This window comes from Lagopus leucura, unplaced genomic scaffold (genome assembly GCF_019238085.1).
Source record: "Lagopus leucura isolate 7727_CA_CO unplaced genomic scaffold, USGS_WTPT01 Super-Scaffold_741, whole genome shotgun sequence".
NCBI classification, from domain to species: Eukaryota; Metazoa; Chordata; class Aves; order Galliformes; family Phasianidae; genus Lagopus; species Lagopus leucura.
This window is the reverse complement of record NW_024962256.1, coordinates 5,537,551-5,554,632: the sequence shown is the minus strand read 5'-3', so window position 1 is coordinate 5,554,632 and position 17,082 is coordinate 5,537,551. Positions and strand designations below refer to the sequence as shown.

General features: G+C 39.4%; 1 protein-coding gene across 2 annotated transcripts in view; it reads left to right on the top strand.

Annotated features, from left to right (window-relative positions):
• GFRA1 (GDNF family receptor alpha 1) overlaps window positions 1–17,082 on the top strand; it is a 195,877-nt gene that overhangs the window by 133,874 nt on the left and 44,921 nt on the right. Inside the window, exon 9 of one of the 2 annotated variants that reach the window (XM_042863599.1) lies at window positions 466–8,275. The exons of the other annotated variant lie outside the window; for it this stretch is intronic. Within the exon in view, the coding sequence (XP_042719533.1) occupies window positions 466–627 (162 nt within the window). The 3' untranslated portion in view covers window positions 628–8,275. Of the gene's footprint in view, window positions 1–465; window positions 8,276–17,082 lie in introns of those variants that run through there. 2 annotated transcript variants of the gene reach the window in all.

Here is a 17,082-nt window from a genome sequence, read left to right as displayed (position 1 = left end):
GATCCCAAGGATTAGATTTTATCTATTGGCATCCAGAAGCCAATTTTTATTTATTGAATTATTGAAGTTGTTGTCTTGACTATGCAGAAGTTGCATTCTTTTATTTTTTTCTGAAACTGGCAGGATGAGCACTGATGGCTCAGAAATATGCCATCCCTAACAACAGGAAGTTTTACATGTGGAACCATTGTTAAAGTAGGGATCTCTTAATACTTTATTCCTTTTTTCTGAGTCGTGCTGTGCTGATGTTATACATTAATGTTGCTTTTATCCTTTAACTTAACTTTAAAACGTTATCATTTGAGTTCAATTTCTGTGCCTTTTGTATCTTCCAATCTGTGACAGTGATAGGTAACAGTGGAGGGTGGGACATGAACAAAGAGAAAATGAATTCCATGGCATGGATTTAAATAGTTTGCAGTGACAATGTGTAATGGTGACCAAGGAAAGTATTGTGTCTTGCAGAATGCTATTGGGAAAGACAACACACCAGGAGTCTCCACCAGTCACATATCCTCGGAGAATTCATTTGCTCTTCCTACAAGCTTCTATCCAAGCACACCACTCATTCTGATGACAGTTGCACTCTCACTCTTTTTGTTCCTAAGCTCATCAGTCGTCTTGTAGCTGCATTGCAAAAGGACATGTAAAAAAAAAATCTCTTTCCTGTCCTCTGTTGTTTATCTGGAATTCCAGGTCTGGGGGCTAAGCTGAGGCACTCCTGCTAGAACAGTTTGTCAGCTGGAATTTTTTTTTTCTCTCTAAAAAAGCTTCTTGTGATATTTAGAGGCTTTGTGAAATACTTGGTGCAGTGCTACATTCCAAACCCAAGAGGCTTTTGGGCATGCAGTGTTTTAAAGAGACGGTGTATAAATTTGCCTGTGAAGCGATCTGGTTGGATTATTTTAATAATTATATTAATTCTGGCCTTTACCTGAGAAAGGAGGATGGTAGTTTTTTTAAGATCCTGTTTATCTCATTGGATGGTTTTGGTTTTCAAATTGCTCAAACTCCAGATTACCAAGGATGCCAGGCTTTTGTCTAATGGTGAATGTTCTCCCAGAGAGTGGACTTTCTGAAACTTCATTTGATACATTGCTACTGATGTTAAACTCTTTCAGTGTATTAGCATTTTCCTCTTTAAATGTTTATGTACTGTAAGTGATTCTGCGTTCCCTGCTGAGAAGCCATTCTAATTCGCATACAGGTATAATGTATGTCTTTCAGTTAAATTCTCATAGTGTGGCATAGAACTTTCTAACAAAACATTTATCTTTTAATTATAATCATCTAGCCTTAACGAGGGTGAAGATTCTTTAAATTAACAAAAAGCAGCCGTTGTGAAAGTTCCATAAATGTACATTTCATAAACTTCGATGATGAACAGTAGAAAAAAAAATTTGCTGCAGGTTTTCAGTTGTACAGTCACTGATCTTCTATGCTTCCATTGTGACAATATAGCCCAATTATTATACTGTTCATTCAATAAAAAAGATAGGCATTTTATTTGCTCTACTAAAACAACACTATCTGTTTATATATAGCTGATAATGTCAGCTCAGAAAGTTACAGGAACGTCACACCTTACTTCTCTTACTGCTCTCACAACATTGTAGAGGGAAAAAAAAAAAAAGGCAGTAGGATATCATTTAAACCGTGGTTTATTACTGAGACTGTAAAACCAGCACAGAAGGATGGTTGATCCAGTTACAAAGCCGCATCATGCACACTCACCCATGTGACAAGCGTTTCTCACCCTCGTAGTCCTTACTGCAGCCCCTGGGATTGTTGACATGATGAGCTGTTTGCAAGACCTGTTCCGTAAATGTTTAAATGATTCGGATGGCAATATTGCCAGCATACGTGATTTGATCACTTTGGCTTTCATTCAGTGACACTGACAGCATGTGCTGGCTCATGGTGACTTTCTGCGGTACCTGGAAGGGATTCTTTAAAGCTTTAAGTGTCATCAAACAGGCACTGTTTCTCCTGAGGGCTGTCCTTATACCTTCCTGTGACGGCTTGGTGACTGTTACAAGCAGTTGTGTCTAAATGATCAACAGTAATCGGTTTTTGTTTTTCCTGGAGTAGGAGATAATTTTACCAAGCAAAGAGTTCAGCATGCTGAATGTACAAATTTACATTGAGACTTACACAATACCGCCCAAGCCCGCTTTGAAATGCCTGGATCTGTTATTTGCTATACAACTGTAAGGTACAAATTACTGTTTTATGAACAACAATGAAATTTGGGAGTCTGCAGAATAGGCCTTTTACTAAGAGAGCATTAAGCTATTGACCAGTTCATCTTTTGAGCCTTTTCTTAGCTAATGGCAAACACTTTCAGAAATTATAGAATTCACTTATGTACTCTTGATTATGGTCACATGATATAGGTTTCAAAGCACTGCGTATGTGATAGAATTCTAGGATACTCTGTGCCACTGAACATAACAAATTAGACACTATTACTCTTTAATTTTGTGCTGATAAGAAACTGCAAATTACTTTCAAAGGTGTCAGAACTGCTTTTGGAGAAGAAATATATAGCATATCATTACCAGCAAAGCCCATGTGGTTCCTATTGCTCTCCTTGTAGAAACTAATCAAATTATTGAAAACTAGTGACAACAGAAAAAAAGATAACGAGATTCATGATTTAAAAAATAAATCAAATTATTTTATGTCAAAAGGAGCTGATAGTATAACCTATTGAAATGGAAATGAACATAGCGTTACAATCCAGAAGTCTGACATTACCCAATTAAAAATATTTTCAAAACAAATTCATAAACATTACAATTATTAAATCCATCTTTGATCCACAAAGCTTTCTTTAAAATATCATTTGTATTCAGCACATTAAACACTTTAAGCAGTATCAGGAATTTTAATAACCTCCCAGTATAGCGCGTAGCTTTTTGAAGCTTTTATACATTTGGTTGGATTACAGTATCAGTATTTAATATAAATTATTAGAGCTGTGACACTGTGTGATCCAGAATACAAGCTATTGATCACTTATGCTATAAACAACAATCTAATTAGCTTCTGATTACAAAATAAATGTCTAGTTATCTGATTCAATGAGAGTTACCTTTGGAAATACAATTACGGATACAGAAGAGGAGGAAATGGTGTTTTATAAAGCTAGCCATGTTACCACAGACAACACAGAGCACTCAAGCTTTCTTTCCTAAATTAAAAGCATACTGAATTCTTAATTAAAAAAAATAAATTGCTTATTAAACAGGCAAGAGGGAAAAAACCCTAAGAGTCTGACACTTAATGAGGTTTTTACAGACAACATCATGAAAATATTGGAGGATTTTTAGAAATTGGATGTGGTGTGGATGATGTCAATTTAGCATGGTGACCTTGTCAATGCAGTCATTTACTACAGTACTGAAGTATGCAGATGATTGTTTTATTTTTCCCCTTCTAGCCACTAAAATGCCATGTATTGAGTGCTCAGCCAACAAGCTAAGACTGCCATTTATATAGTCCTTTAACAAATTAATTTTACCAATGTAGCGATAATATAGGAACTGTCCAAATACAGGATGTACATACAGATGACCTACTGTTTAAATTGTAAATTTAACCAATTCAGTTGTGTTTAAATTAAATCATGGACTACCATAAACATTTACAAGTCATCTTTTTCATTTAATGTCATAGAACAGATGTTGTCATTAGTATTATTAGGAGTGTGTATACACTGCCACGTTAAATAGCTTGACTAGTGTGTTTTATGTTTCTCCATAAAATTAGTTCTCAGAAAGATTAAATTCAGTCTGAACTGAAATATGTGGCTGATGTTTTAGCAGTATTTGAATAGGAATTAATTCCATGAAGAAAGAGGCAAGGATGATGAGCATTTTAGGAAAAAAAAAAAACCAACCAAGGCTTTCCCCTGCCCCACAGGGGACCAGTGGAGATGGAGACATCCAGCACTGTACAGCTATCGTGCACGCAGTCTTGTGCTGTGTTTTGGTCAGGAAAGAGGAGCACAGCCCTCATTGCACCAACCGCTCGCTCATTGCTTGGCTGTCTCCAAGGGAATGGGGAGGGAGGTGCTGAGGACTGTGCAGCAAGCCTCCATCCATCCCATTGCACGGCTTCATTCCCACTGTGTCATTAGGAAGAATTAGGGGGAACGGGAATTCTTAGTCATTTCAGAGCATTTTGCAGTCTCTGTCTGGAGACTTATTTCCAGCCTATTTTGTTTTAATGAGGTTATATCCTTGTAAGACTCAACCTTTAGAAAATGAGGCTGTTCATAATTTGAGGAGAACTACAGTTTGAGTCAGTACACTGAAAACACGAGCATAGACATTATTTGCTTGCAATTAGGCTGGAGATGAACAAAACAGGAGGAATCACCTTAAAAATCTCAGTCTGATCTTAATTTGTGATTCTTAGCTTAATCTCAGTGATATTTCCACAGAGAAGACATGGTGAGAAACCAGTGAAGGAGAAGAGCAAAACTCAGAACAGCTCCCTGAGGGGACATAAATCATGTGTATGTCAAGTGACAGGAGCATCTCATACTTAGCACTGGGATTCTTTGAAATAAAAGAGCTGGATTCTGTTAGGACCAGCACTCCATCAGAGTAAGCAGTAAAAGTTGGGAATATCTGCACAGCAATTAGAACTTTCTTTAATAAAGTCCAGTTGTTATTTTTCTTCACCAAGGTGGATCTACCTCGTTAAAAAATATGCAATCACTGGCAGGACTTCTGCACTAAAACTTCTGAATAAATGCATCTGAGCTGAAGAGGCCCCCCAAGGTTGTTTTATACCCATGAGGTTATTCAGATTCTACCTGATGTCCATTACTTCAAACAGAAGTGTGTTTGATTCTGATGAACTTGGCAGAGAAATTAATCCAGTGACTTGTTAAATATTTCCCATCTTTAAATATTTGCTTTTTCTTACCAGCTCCATTCTTTCTATGACATTTCAATTATTGGCTATTTCAGCTTCCCCTTTTAACTTCGGAAGGTCATTTTCTCCATACTCTACAGTAATCCACATTTGCCTTATAAACTTATCTGTGTTTGTTTTTGTTTTGCTTTATTTTTCAATTACAGCCTCCTCTTCTGAGAAAAGAAGCTGTGATCAGGAATATGTCTCTGCTGAACCATCAACGCTTTTTCAGGCAGAGCAAATTGCAAATTCCTATTTTATCTGTTTAGCACTAGTTTGGCTAGTACAAGCTAAAACATGATGTTTCTATTCCCCAGATGGAATTTAAAATTTAGTTTGATACTGAGTAAGGATTTAAAAGTGTTAAACTTTCACAGTCTTTCAGAAATATTTAAATATTTTTAATGTATTTTCCACTTGGAATTTCTGTCAAATAGAAACAGTGTCACTAAATAATAATTATTTTTTTTTCAAAGGTAAGAAGTTACACTGTAAAATATAGATGTGTCCATTTGAAGGTAAAATCAGAGAGGGTGATAAATTCCCATTTTTATCTCAGTATTGTCGCCACTTTCATATGCTCTCATTCCATGCTTTCTTCATCTGGGAATGTTTACCCACGGGTGATTATACTTAACAGATACATTACATGTGGGCCAGTCAGTAATCAGAAGGTAAATCCTACAGCTCTGACTCAGATGCTCAGCCTCTTGGAATTCATAAAAGCTAGAGCAAGAAATTCAAGATGTAGCCCAAAGACTAAAATTCAAAAGAGAGCAGAGTCAACCAATTACTCTGTAGTATTGCTCATTAATATATATTGTGGTACTATAATTCCGTGCCATCTAAACTAATCACTGAAGTTCTCTGAGCACATTTGACCAGGGCAGCTGCAGTTTTGGCTCTTTCACCTTTGCCAGGTGCCAATGGCTGAACTTTGCCATGTATACACTTAGAAGTAATTGCTGCCTAAATTGCAGCAGCCAAACCAATACCACTTCAGAAAGGGTTCCTCTGGCCTCATTTTCCCCTGCTTTTAGCGATTCTAACATGCTTCAGTTCTTTTACACAACATTTTAATCTCTCAGAAGGAGAATTTCCTGTAAGTTGTATATGTAAGGGCAAATATCTTCAAATTCCTCTTGTTGCAATGCCACAATAATTGACCTCTTTGCATACAGCCTTCCGTCCTGCCCAGCACCTTCAGTCCTTATGAAACTGAGCAGCACTTTGGGGGATTCATCTTCCAGTAAATGAAGCCAGGCTTGTTTTCAGGCCTCTTCAAGCTACTCATTCTAAGAATTGATGGTATGGTGTAGTGGAAACACTAAGTCACGGTTTCAAGCGGTGATTGAGACCTGGTGGAAGGCAGGGCCAACCCAGCTGAGCTCAGGTGTATGCAGTTCATCTGAGTGATTGGAAGGGGTGGAGCCAGGATCCACCCCTTCCCAGACCCCATTTAAGGGTCGATATTGGAGGCAAAAGTATCTTGCCTACTGGAGGTTTTCTGAAGGTAAGTTGTTTTTTTGTTTGTTTGTTTCTACAGCTACTGCACTTGAGCATGTCCTTGCTTGCTGCAGTTTGGGACTCTGCTACCCTGCTGTGTTTGCTGTTTTTTTCCATCACCTTGTAGTGTTACATATGGGTATACCATAAGTAATGTTAGGTGGTGTTATGCTGTTCCCAGTGTCAGCTGGTTCATCCCCAGCAGTTCTCCATTATTGGTACTACTGATGCAAATTCCTTATGGGCCCTTCTGCTGGATGTTGCTTTGATAGTAGGAGAGGATATTTGAACTCCTGTGGTAAAGTGCAAAAATGTTACCCCTTTTATTGTTTCATTCTTATATGACATACATCCAGTGTCTCTCTTTTCCTTCTAAATTCATTCATTCAGCCTGCTTGGATGCACCAGTAAGCTGAAAACAGTTGGCTGGTGCCACCCAGCTCTCAGTGACTTAGTCCATCTCAGGTCAGCAGTTATCTCCATCTGTTTCTGTCTGACCATTTTGTGGCCAGTGGCATATAAGCAGTACCAGGTAGGCACTACCATGCTGCAGAATTCTCTGGCTGGAGATACAGAAGTAGGAATGGTGGCACTAATTCCTGACCGCACAGAAGCCAGAAAAAAGCTGGAACTGTGGCCTAATTTTCAAAATAATATGACAATATCAATGTTCTCTTGTGGTTTGGATTGTTACAAACACATTAACCCTTAATTTAACTTGGAAAGACTGTAGTAACTCCTAGAGGTGGAACAAAGTCCTTTGGATTGCATCTGGCAGTTGGGAGCACAATAACCCAGACTGAGCTGAGAAAAAATAAAGACAGAGGAACAACTGAAGGAAAAAATATGGTCTTGAATTTTACGTTGCCTCCTCTCTGGGAAGGTCACAGCAGAATTGAGGCATAAAACCAACCTCTTATCATTTCCCAGTACCATCTACTCTTCCTCTTTAAGAAAAAATAAATCCTGAAGGCAGGCAGTGGAAGAAATCACTTCAGAGCACTGCAACATATGGGAAACATAACTGGTGGCAATTATTAATCTCCATCCTCTCCCCTCCCCCAGAGTTATTGCTACTGAGTTTGATTAACAGGATTTGTATGATGTTTTGTGTGGCATCACTTAGTGCAGAAATGATTAGCTGTGATTAATACTGTTCATGCCGGGAAGGTGTATGTTTCTTTCACTTGAGGCTATGTCGAAGTTTGCATTTTTTGTTGTGTAAAGTGCACATCATTGACGAGCTGCAGTGAAGAGGGAGTAGCAAGGGAAGGTTCAGGTAAAGTAATTTTAGCTACAACACAATGATAAGGGGATTAATTGTGAGTAGGCAGAAAGAATGCAGATAAGGGAAACTGGTAGTGTATAGACCCAGGATGACTGGCATTCACTGTGAACTGAGGATATCCAATATGAGTATTTTCCTACTACTTTCATTTTTTTTTTTCCCCTTCTCTTTCTGTCTAGAACATGCTTCCATTTTTCTGGAGGAAATTCTTACGCAAATGGTTACCTTCTTGTGTAAATTCTATGTTGTCTTATGGATTTCTGTACATCTCACTGCAGGTTATTATGATGTGTCAGGTCTTCAGTCATAATGGCTGGTAATTTGTTGTAAAAAAAACCTTAAACCACTGTTCACTTGTTCCTGTTGACTTAGACTTGCTCTAAGACCATTGCTTTTTGGACCGTTCACACTTCTTCAGATGTTTGGCATTTTCTGTTAGCATAATCCTCCCACATTATTATTGTACATATCCAGAAAACAATCAAACAATCCCTCTCAATAAACGTTATTCTCTTTTTTATTAAAAAGCATGTTTTTGTGACAGATATTTCCTGGTTGTTTGTTCTGTTTTGAATTATACAAAAGAAAGGCAAAGAAAAGAAAAGAAAATACGCTTACTAAGGGTTGATCTCATTGTTCCCTGTTGTTTTACAGTCCACTATGATCTAAGAAAACAAGAAATAAAGCTTTTCCCTTTAAATATCTGTGCATTTGCTTGCTCCCTAGTCTTTTTGTGCTAGTGAATGTTGGCTACAAAATCACAATAAGCAGGGAATGTCGGTTGGAAATGATAAGGAAATGGGCACAGGAGAAGCCAGCTGGTCCTGTTCACATATGCTTATGCTCGGACATGCACACACTGCTCCAGACCCTTGCCCTCAGTCCCATGGGCCAGAAGCAGAGGGCTGGCTGCTCTTGGCATGCATGGGAGTGGAGTGTTGCAAGGCCATTAAAGATAAAAGAGTCAAGGAGGGGGAAGGGATGGTGGGCAAACAGGCTTTCATGGTGCTCTTACTGGTGTCTAGAAGCTGAGAATAGTGTCTGAGCATTTACTCATGTGCAGACAATCGGAAGGAGGTCTCCATTTGAGATGCTCCGACTGAGCAGCAGCCTCCCTGGGGATCAGTGAGCCCAAGCGGCATTCAGTGTCACCAGGCAGTTGCCTGTGCACAACCAGATGGGTTCCTTTGTGTGCATGGTCTGTGGGTTTGACTTAGGTTTTGCTGCTTGATTTATTTTTATTGTGATTACTACTGGTCATGCACAGCCTCCCTTTGTGACCTTCCCTGTGAGTTTGGCAATACTGGCAACAGGATCCTCTTTTACTGGTCAAAAGCCAAATGGTTAACTCAGTGCCATGGGACTGAGTGGAAGGTGCACAGACAGAAATTGCTCTTTACATTGTGAGCAAAGAAAGATTGATCATAGCATCAGGTTGTTATCATGACAGTGGGAACCAGGAAATTGGCCTTCCCTGCCCACGATGTGAGGTGTCCAATGAGCAACATGGCTGACTTTTGGTAGGAATGTTTGTAAGGTAACAGTGCCAAGAGGTGCTGAGGTAAGTAGTGTTACTTTCTTTTAACAATGCTTATTGAATCATTTCACTCAACTGGTCTGAGTTACGCAGTCATTCCAAATTACTCCTGTAAGAATATGAATAAAGAAAGGTGATATCTTCAAGGGGAAACTGGCCCATGTGCTGTTTTCTAGAGATGCAGTTTTGGTCTGTCATTAAACCAGTAAAGGGTCTCAGCTGTCTAGGACATGGATTTTAAGAGGTGGTCTCAGCCACTTGTCCACGAGCCATTGCTGCTCTCCAAACACTTCTGCTGCTCTGCAAAGCGCTCTGCCCAAGCAGTCAGCCAGCCGTGACACTTGTGCAGATTCTCTTGGCACCAAAACCCATCTATGTTATTGTCTTTTTCATGTTGGATTCTGTTTTACATTCAGAAACAGGAGAATCATTTCCTGAAACAATTTTTTTTGTAACAAAAAAAAAAAACAAAAAACAAAAAACAAAACTCTGTTATTCTTGTAATATGCATATCTTTTTTTCTGAGTTGGAATATAAATTACAACCCTTAATTCTCCACTGCCATTATTTAAAAACTATATTAATTACAGAAAACTGTAAGTAGAGCTGGGAAGCATTACTCCAATGTAATTCTGCAGAAGGTTTTAGTTTAGTTTGTTTTATTTTGTTTTGCTTACTCGGTTAGTCAGACAGTGGTGAGAATATGTTGTTCTGAGGTGGGAACATAATTCACAGTCTTTATTAAAAGAAAATCTGCAATATGCATTAAAAAAAAAAAAAAAAAGAAGAAGAAGAAAAGCAAACCACAACACTCTCCCCTAAAAAATAACAAACCCACAAAACAACATTGTGTAGCTTTACAAAATAAAGACCAGTAGTCAATTGCTTTGGAAGGACCTGGTATTCAAACTTCTGAATAGCTATAGTATATTCTTTCAAAATAAAAAGAACAATAACCCAACAACACTGTCAGTGAGGTTAGCTACACAGATGGCATTTTTCTCTGGGTTTGCAAGTATGCCACATCCCTTTTCCTTTCAAAGGAGGCATTAACAGAAATCATCTTAGAAGGAGGCATGTGGGTATGTCACACATGCACGCAAACATAAAAACCAAAATGAAAGAACAAATCTACAGTATCAAATAACTGCTGGCTTCAATCTGAACCAGCAAGGCTCAAAGCCTCATTAACACAGCATTAATCTGGCTGACCAGAAATGTTTGTCAGAGGACAGAATCCAGTGGCTATAAATGCAGCTCAGCCTGTGTTTGCTTCCAAAACAATACTTGTCAATAGTGCAGTGCTGGGCTCTGTGCTGATCAATGGCTGCCTGTATGTAGCTCCCTACCCGAGGGCTTTATTATTAATACAAATGTAGGTAGGCTAAATATTGAGTGACATTATTAGAACAAGATTGTCCTTCCTGAGGTGACTTTGATTTATGTTAACTGAACTTGGAGCCCGCTAATACTTAGCCAGACAGCTGCTTGTACCTGTAAGAAACTTCATTGCTTGCTCTGCCCATCAAGGGAATTGTACCTTCACTAACCAAAGCAAGATTATTAAAAATTACTTTCAACATGCTGGCAACTTGAGTTAGCGTTTAGAAACTGTCTACCTTCCTGAGCAAAAGACTCAGTTACCTCGCTTCAACTTCTGCAGGGGAACAGGAGTAGATGATTTTAGAGAGGCTCCAGAACCTTCATCCTCTTAAACTTAGTAGATAGTGCTGAAGAGTAAGACCTGGCATCACAGTGACTCCATTTCACTTAAAGAATGAAGGTATTAGATATTAGAATTAGAGCTACTGCTGCTCAAAAGGAGGCCCGGCTCAGGTGCCTTTACACTAGTGCACACAGCATGGTTAATAGAAAGTAGGAGCTGGAGGCCACTGTGCAGTCAGAAAGCTATGAGCCCAGGAAGGCTGGGAATACGTTAGTACTTCCTTACTCTAATAAAGAAGTTTTTTTAAAGGTGCAGGAGCTGACCATCCCCAAGTAACAAAAGACGAGCTGACAGGCAAGGAGGCCGGACTGGCTGAACAGAGACTTTAGGCTGGAACTCAAGAACAAAAAGAAAGTTTATGGTCTCTGGAAGAGTGGGCAAGCTACTTATGATGATTAAAGGTATGTAGAGAAGCTGTGCAGGGAGAAAATTTGAAAAGCTGAAGGCCAGCTAGAAATCAACTTGGCCACTAAAGTAAAGGACAACAATAAATATTTCTATAAATACATCAACAGAAAGAGGAGGGCTAGGGAGAATCTTCATCCCTTGTTGGACACTGACAGCAACATGGTGACCAAGGATCAGGATAACACTGACATATTAATGCTGCCTTTGCCTCAGTCTTGAATAGTAAGATTTGTTACTCCCTGGGAACAGAGCCCAGAGAGTTGTGGTCAATGGACTTAAATCTAATTGGCAGCCAGCCACAAGCAGCATCCCCCCTCAGCCACAGTACTGTGGCCTCTTCTATTTAAGATCTTTATTAACGACTGGGGAAGTCATCCTGCCCCTGTACTCAGCTTTGGTAAGGCCCCACCTCGAATACTGTGTTCAGTTTTGTTCCGTACAGAAAGAACATTGAGGTGCTGGAGCAGGTCCAAAGAAGGCAACAAGGCTTGTGAAGGGCTTGGAGAATATGCCCTGCAAGGAGAGACTGAAGGAACTGGGGCTGTTTAGTCTGGGGAAAATATCGCTGAGGGGAGACCTTATTACTTTCTTCCATTATCTGAAAGGTGCTTACAGCAAGAGCAGGGTTGGTCTCTTCTTACTGGTCACCACTTGTTACAGCCCCAGTGGGCACCAGGAGCAGATGTTAGGCTGAGGAAGATGCTTCAGAACACAGTTGGCCATAGGAACAGTTGTCCTTTTAGGTTTGTTGGTGCTCAAGTGTCAGATGTGATCAGAGAGCTGGCTGGCGAGTTAAACTCTAATAGCCTCTTGAATAAGACTTGAATCAGATCTTGTAAAAGAAAGCCAAGAAAGCCTATTGACGAAGAAAAATGAAAAGAAAAAAAAGAGAAGTTGCTGCATATAATGGCCCTTGGTTGCTAATACATGAAGCATTGCTGAGATCTCCTTCTGAAGCAAGCACATATATGCATGTTCAGATAACATATCCTTTACCAATTCTGATAATAACTGAGACAGTCTTGTACTTACTTGAAATATAGCAGTAAGATTGTTAAAAATGCCACTTGGTATAGAGTATTTTTTCTGCTGAGGAACATAGAATTTGTGTAGTCAGAGGGGTTCTCTGGTGGATTACAGACCATTGACACTTGAAAATAACTTTCAACACCCAGTGGCATTAATTTCACTTGATTTCATGTCTTAAGGTCAAAAGCATTAATCAGCACTTCTATCATTAGCTCAGTTTCCTTTTCTATTAAGCGATTATGATCACTTACTATTAATGAGTCGTGAAGTTTTAATAAACTTTTGCTAGTGTGAAATTGCTAAACAGTAATTATGACAGCCTGTATGGATGGTTTGTTCCACAATGTACATTTTGCTTAATGTTAGTTAAAAACATGTACAAAAACAACAGAAAATAATTAACTAGATACTGCAGAATGGCATTTTCACCACATTGATAGTCAATAAGACCACAGAGCAGATCATTCTTTGTGTCACTGCTGGAATTATTGTATTTCTGGAACTTGTGATTTTTGTACTGCTTTGTATGAAATAGCACTACCAAGGTTGCTTACTAACATGATGTAAGAAAATATCACATCATTTAAGAGCTCTGGTTTTAACTTGTGTTATATACGTCCACCATTCTGGCATTGAAACAATAAGATTAAAAAGCAAAAGGCAGACCCTTTCAGCTAGCACAGCAGAGAAATAATACAGCAAAACCCATTGCCAAAAAATAATCTCTGAATACTGGCTTGTCTTTCCCACAGCTTGCTTTTGTTCACCAGCACATCTGAGCAACCGGTGCCAGATGCTCATTTGGAGCTTGGCTGAAGATTTTATTGGTTAGTTGACTTTAAGCACTTGTCAAGCAGGAGCTGGACTAACAGTGGCTGACTGACTGGAAGGCAGCTCTGAATGCTGAATATATCAGGAGGGTGTACTGAAGAAAAACAAATGAGGTTGCAGTGATAACAGTTTTTCAGCTAACAGCCCCCATTCCCAGTTTCCTGTCATAAGGCAAATTTGTTGAGAAAGGTACATATGACAAGACCAATACAATTGTATTCCCTTTTGTACCCGTGCCAAGTTTCCTGGACCACCCAAATGAAGGAATAAAGTCAACAGAGCCACACTGTCTTCACTGCAAGCTACTTCAGTGAATTTCCTCCCACTTCACAGTAGCCCTTAGAAAAATCCTTCCCAGGGTTGCTACACTGGTATCAAGACGTACTAATATTAATACTGTCCCTTTTCAACAGATCTTGTTGAAGTGGTGCTGAAATACTGGAGATGGTTCTGATAACTGCCATAAGCATTATTTCAAGACTCTGTGAAAAGCATGATTAATAAGCAATCTCGTCCCAAAGCTGCTATGCACTGTCTTGGACACTGCTTGTAAGCCCCTAACGAGGAACAGAAATTGACAAATAAATAGAAAGTTTTCCATCCAATAGACAAAGCTTTTGCAAGGCTGGATAAATAGATATTAAATATAGACCAATTCAGAATAGATCTGTCACCTTTTTGGTGGAGAAGATAAACATAGGAACAAGTTAAAAAGAAATAGCTTTGTACTGTGTTCTACACCACTGAACCCAGTTTCTAAAGGTGTTCCCCCCCCCCAACAGAAAAGCTGTTTGGAGAGGAAAACTCAGGAACATCCTACAGCTTGCAGAGTGCCAGAGGAGACCCTCTTGGTTTCTGATGGGTACGTCCATTTATCTAACATAACATTTGGAGTCGCCAGTTTGAGACATCAGCACAGTTTTTGTCCTGACTGAAGATTCTTTGTATTCTCAAATGCAAGAACAAGACATTATTCATGAAGTAACACCCTTGTTACTTCAGCCATGGAGCAGTCACATGCGTGTGTGAATGTGTGGGAAGATTAGCATTGTGTGGCTGCTTGACTTCTTCACTGTAGACAAATAATACCAGCATGGTACCAACTAATGTTCTGTCATATCACCCTAGAACTGATGATTCACAGCTGTATTTCAATTCAAATCTGGAGTTCATCTATCAGGAAGTGAACAATACTATAGCCTTTCCTTTCTATTATAAAAATAGCAAGCTCCCTAGTTCAGTAGAAAAGAATGTCTTGTGCAGCATAAAGTTGACTGGATGTAAAAATAAACTAACCAGCTTCTGTCTTCAACAGGGGCTATGGCGCTGTGAATAACAGTTCAGCCCAAAGCACCCTGTTGCACAACACTGCTGGGACAAGGTCATAACTTTATGGGTAGCTGAGTGACCATCCATCTGTACAGACATTAAGTATCACGTCCTTGGAGAGTTATAAAGCAATATTGTTCCATATAGGAAGAGCTGTATCACTCTCTGGCAGTGATGGGGATCCCAGCCCGTGTGACTTGTACTAATCTCAGGAAGATTATTAAAACATTAATTCACATCTCTTGTCTTCATCTTCCTGGCTTGATTCTCACAATGTTCATTACTAGATAATATGCCATTATATCATCTAAGTTTTATAACTCTCTGAGGATACTTTGGGTCAAAAATGAGCCTGAGATTCCAGGGCACAAGAGAAATATAATTTTCATTTGAAGAAACAACAAAGTATAGGAGAATTACGACCAGGAAAAGACATCATACCCAACTATCTACTGAAAGCAATTTTACTTTAATTGCACCTAAAATTGACAATTCCTTAATATGTAGAAAGGCCAGTAATTGCTTTGTGGGGATTTGCAAGGAGCAACTGAACTGTGCCTTGGATACATGCACTGTGTAGGATTACCTGGGAAGCGCAGCCACGCATAAAAGAGCCAGTTAACTTAAAACATGTGGCAATTCCTACAATCAAATTTGTTTTATTAAGATTAAGCACTCTTAAGCAGAAGGGGTGATTGGCTCATTAGTACCTCTCCCTCAGTCATTAAAGAGGGCAATAACACTTCTTAGTAAGTGTGACTGATGCATCAGTGGGTGGCTAAAGTGGGTGCAGCAACACCTGGAGCCAACCTCACATTGAGGCTTTCAGCACTGTCAAAAGTTGAGTTTCTCTAGAAATTGCCCCCTTAGTTTTGAGGGACTGCTGAAAACACAGGTTTGATTTAGTTCTCAGCATTGGCTAAAATTGGGCTCGAAACATAAAGCCTTAAGGATGAGGGAGGTCTAGACGTACACGCCTTTTAAAGCAGTAGCACAAACAGCTCTCTGAGACTATGAACAGATGACAGGATTGCTTTTCACCACTATGTGAAAGAAGATCATAAATATGATAATCCTTTAATAGGAAGTAGTCACCAGCCATATGGTCACATCTAGCTAGGGGTTAGATCACTTGACCAGGTAAACGATGCTAAGGAGAAGTCAGAGCTCATTTAAAAACTCATTCCTCACATTTGACAAGAGTTGCCAGCTCCATTGTTTCCTCTCTGTAAGCCAGTTTTTGCAGGTTTGTGCTCCACTATTGGACATCAGAGTATCTCTAAAATAACTGTACATATGCTGTAAATTCACATTTAAAAATAGTTTTCTAGTTGATAATATTCTTTAAATTTGCTCAGAGAAAAAGCTGCGTACTTTAATCCCCTTCAGTTTTGAAACGCTTTCAGTCCATTAGAGCCACATAAATACAAAGCAGAAAACAGTAACAGGCTACAAATCAATACATTTGCACAGCCAGGCCTACGTAAACATGATTTGATCGCTGACTTGAAAAACTGAGAACAGCTCAGAGTTTCCAGAGCAAAATGCCAGCAGTAGAATAACTTCTATCTGTGCCCAGGAAACACTGACCTCTTACTAGGTGGTAGGAAGGCATTCTTCTGTTAAAGAAATGGAACAGTTAAAAATCTGCCCTGGTGTGCAGTGGGCATAGCTCAGTGTTATTGTGGATAGTGAGCTGATGAAGCGTGGAATGAGCCATTCAGCTCAAATATTCACCAGTGATTCCTCCTGAAGGAAGCACTGGACTGAGCAGGAACTTCATAAATAAGACACAATAAAATAATCATCTTCAGCTCAGATAAAATTGGTATCAAGCACGTGGACATAAGTATACATTGCAGTCACTCAAAATCAGCATGGCTGTAAGGGAGTATCAGAGAGCCTATAGGAAGTGACAAACCAGAAATAATGACAACCTCCATTCATTTCCTCTTGCGTATATTCCTTATAGGTTTCAGCTTTGCAGATGCTTTTACTGTAAACAACAGAGGATGCTTCAGAAAAAAATTATGCTTCAGACACCTGTGCAACACTATAACGTACAGCAATAATAAAGGAGTGGCACAGTCCCAGGCTACAGCAAATGAAAACAAGTCCAAATTCAGCAGTCACAGATGCAGAAACAAAGGAAGAACTACTTAACTTTGGAAGGCCTCCAGTAGATAGAGATCTCCTGAGAGATACCTTTGTCTTCCCCTGCCAACTCTTAAATGAGGTCTGGGAAGGGGTGGATCCTGGCACCATCCCTTCTGGTCAATCAACTGCATTGCATGCACCTGAGCTCCTCTGGGTTGGCCCTGCCTTCCTACCAGGTGTTCAATTACTGCTTCAAGCCATGACTTAGCATTTCTGCTATGATCTGTAAAGAAAAGACAAGCAAAGAAGAGTGTTTTTTTTTTTTTGTTCTATTTGAAATTATAAGCAATTAAGTCTATTGGACTTAAGTCCCAAGTAGCAACTTGAAGGTCAGGCCAT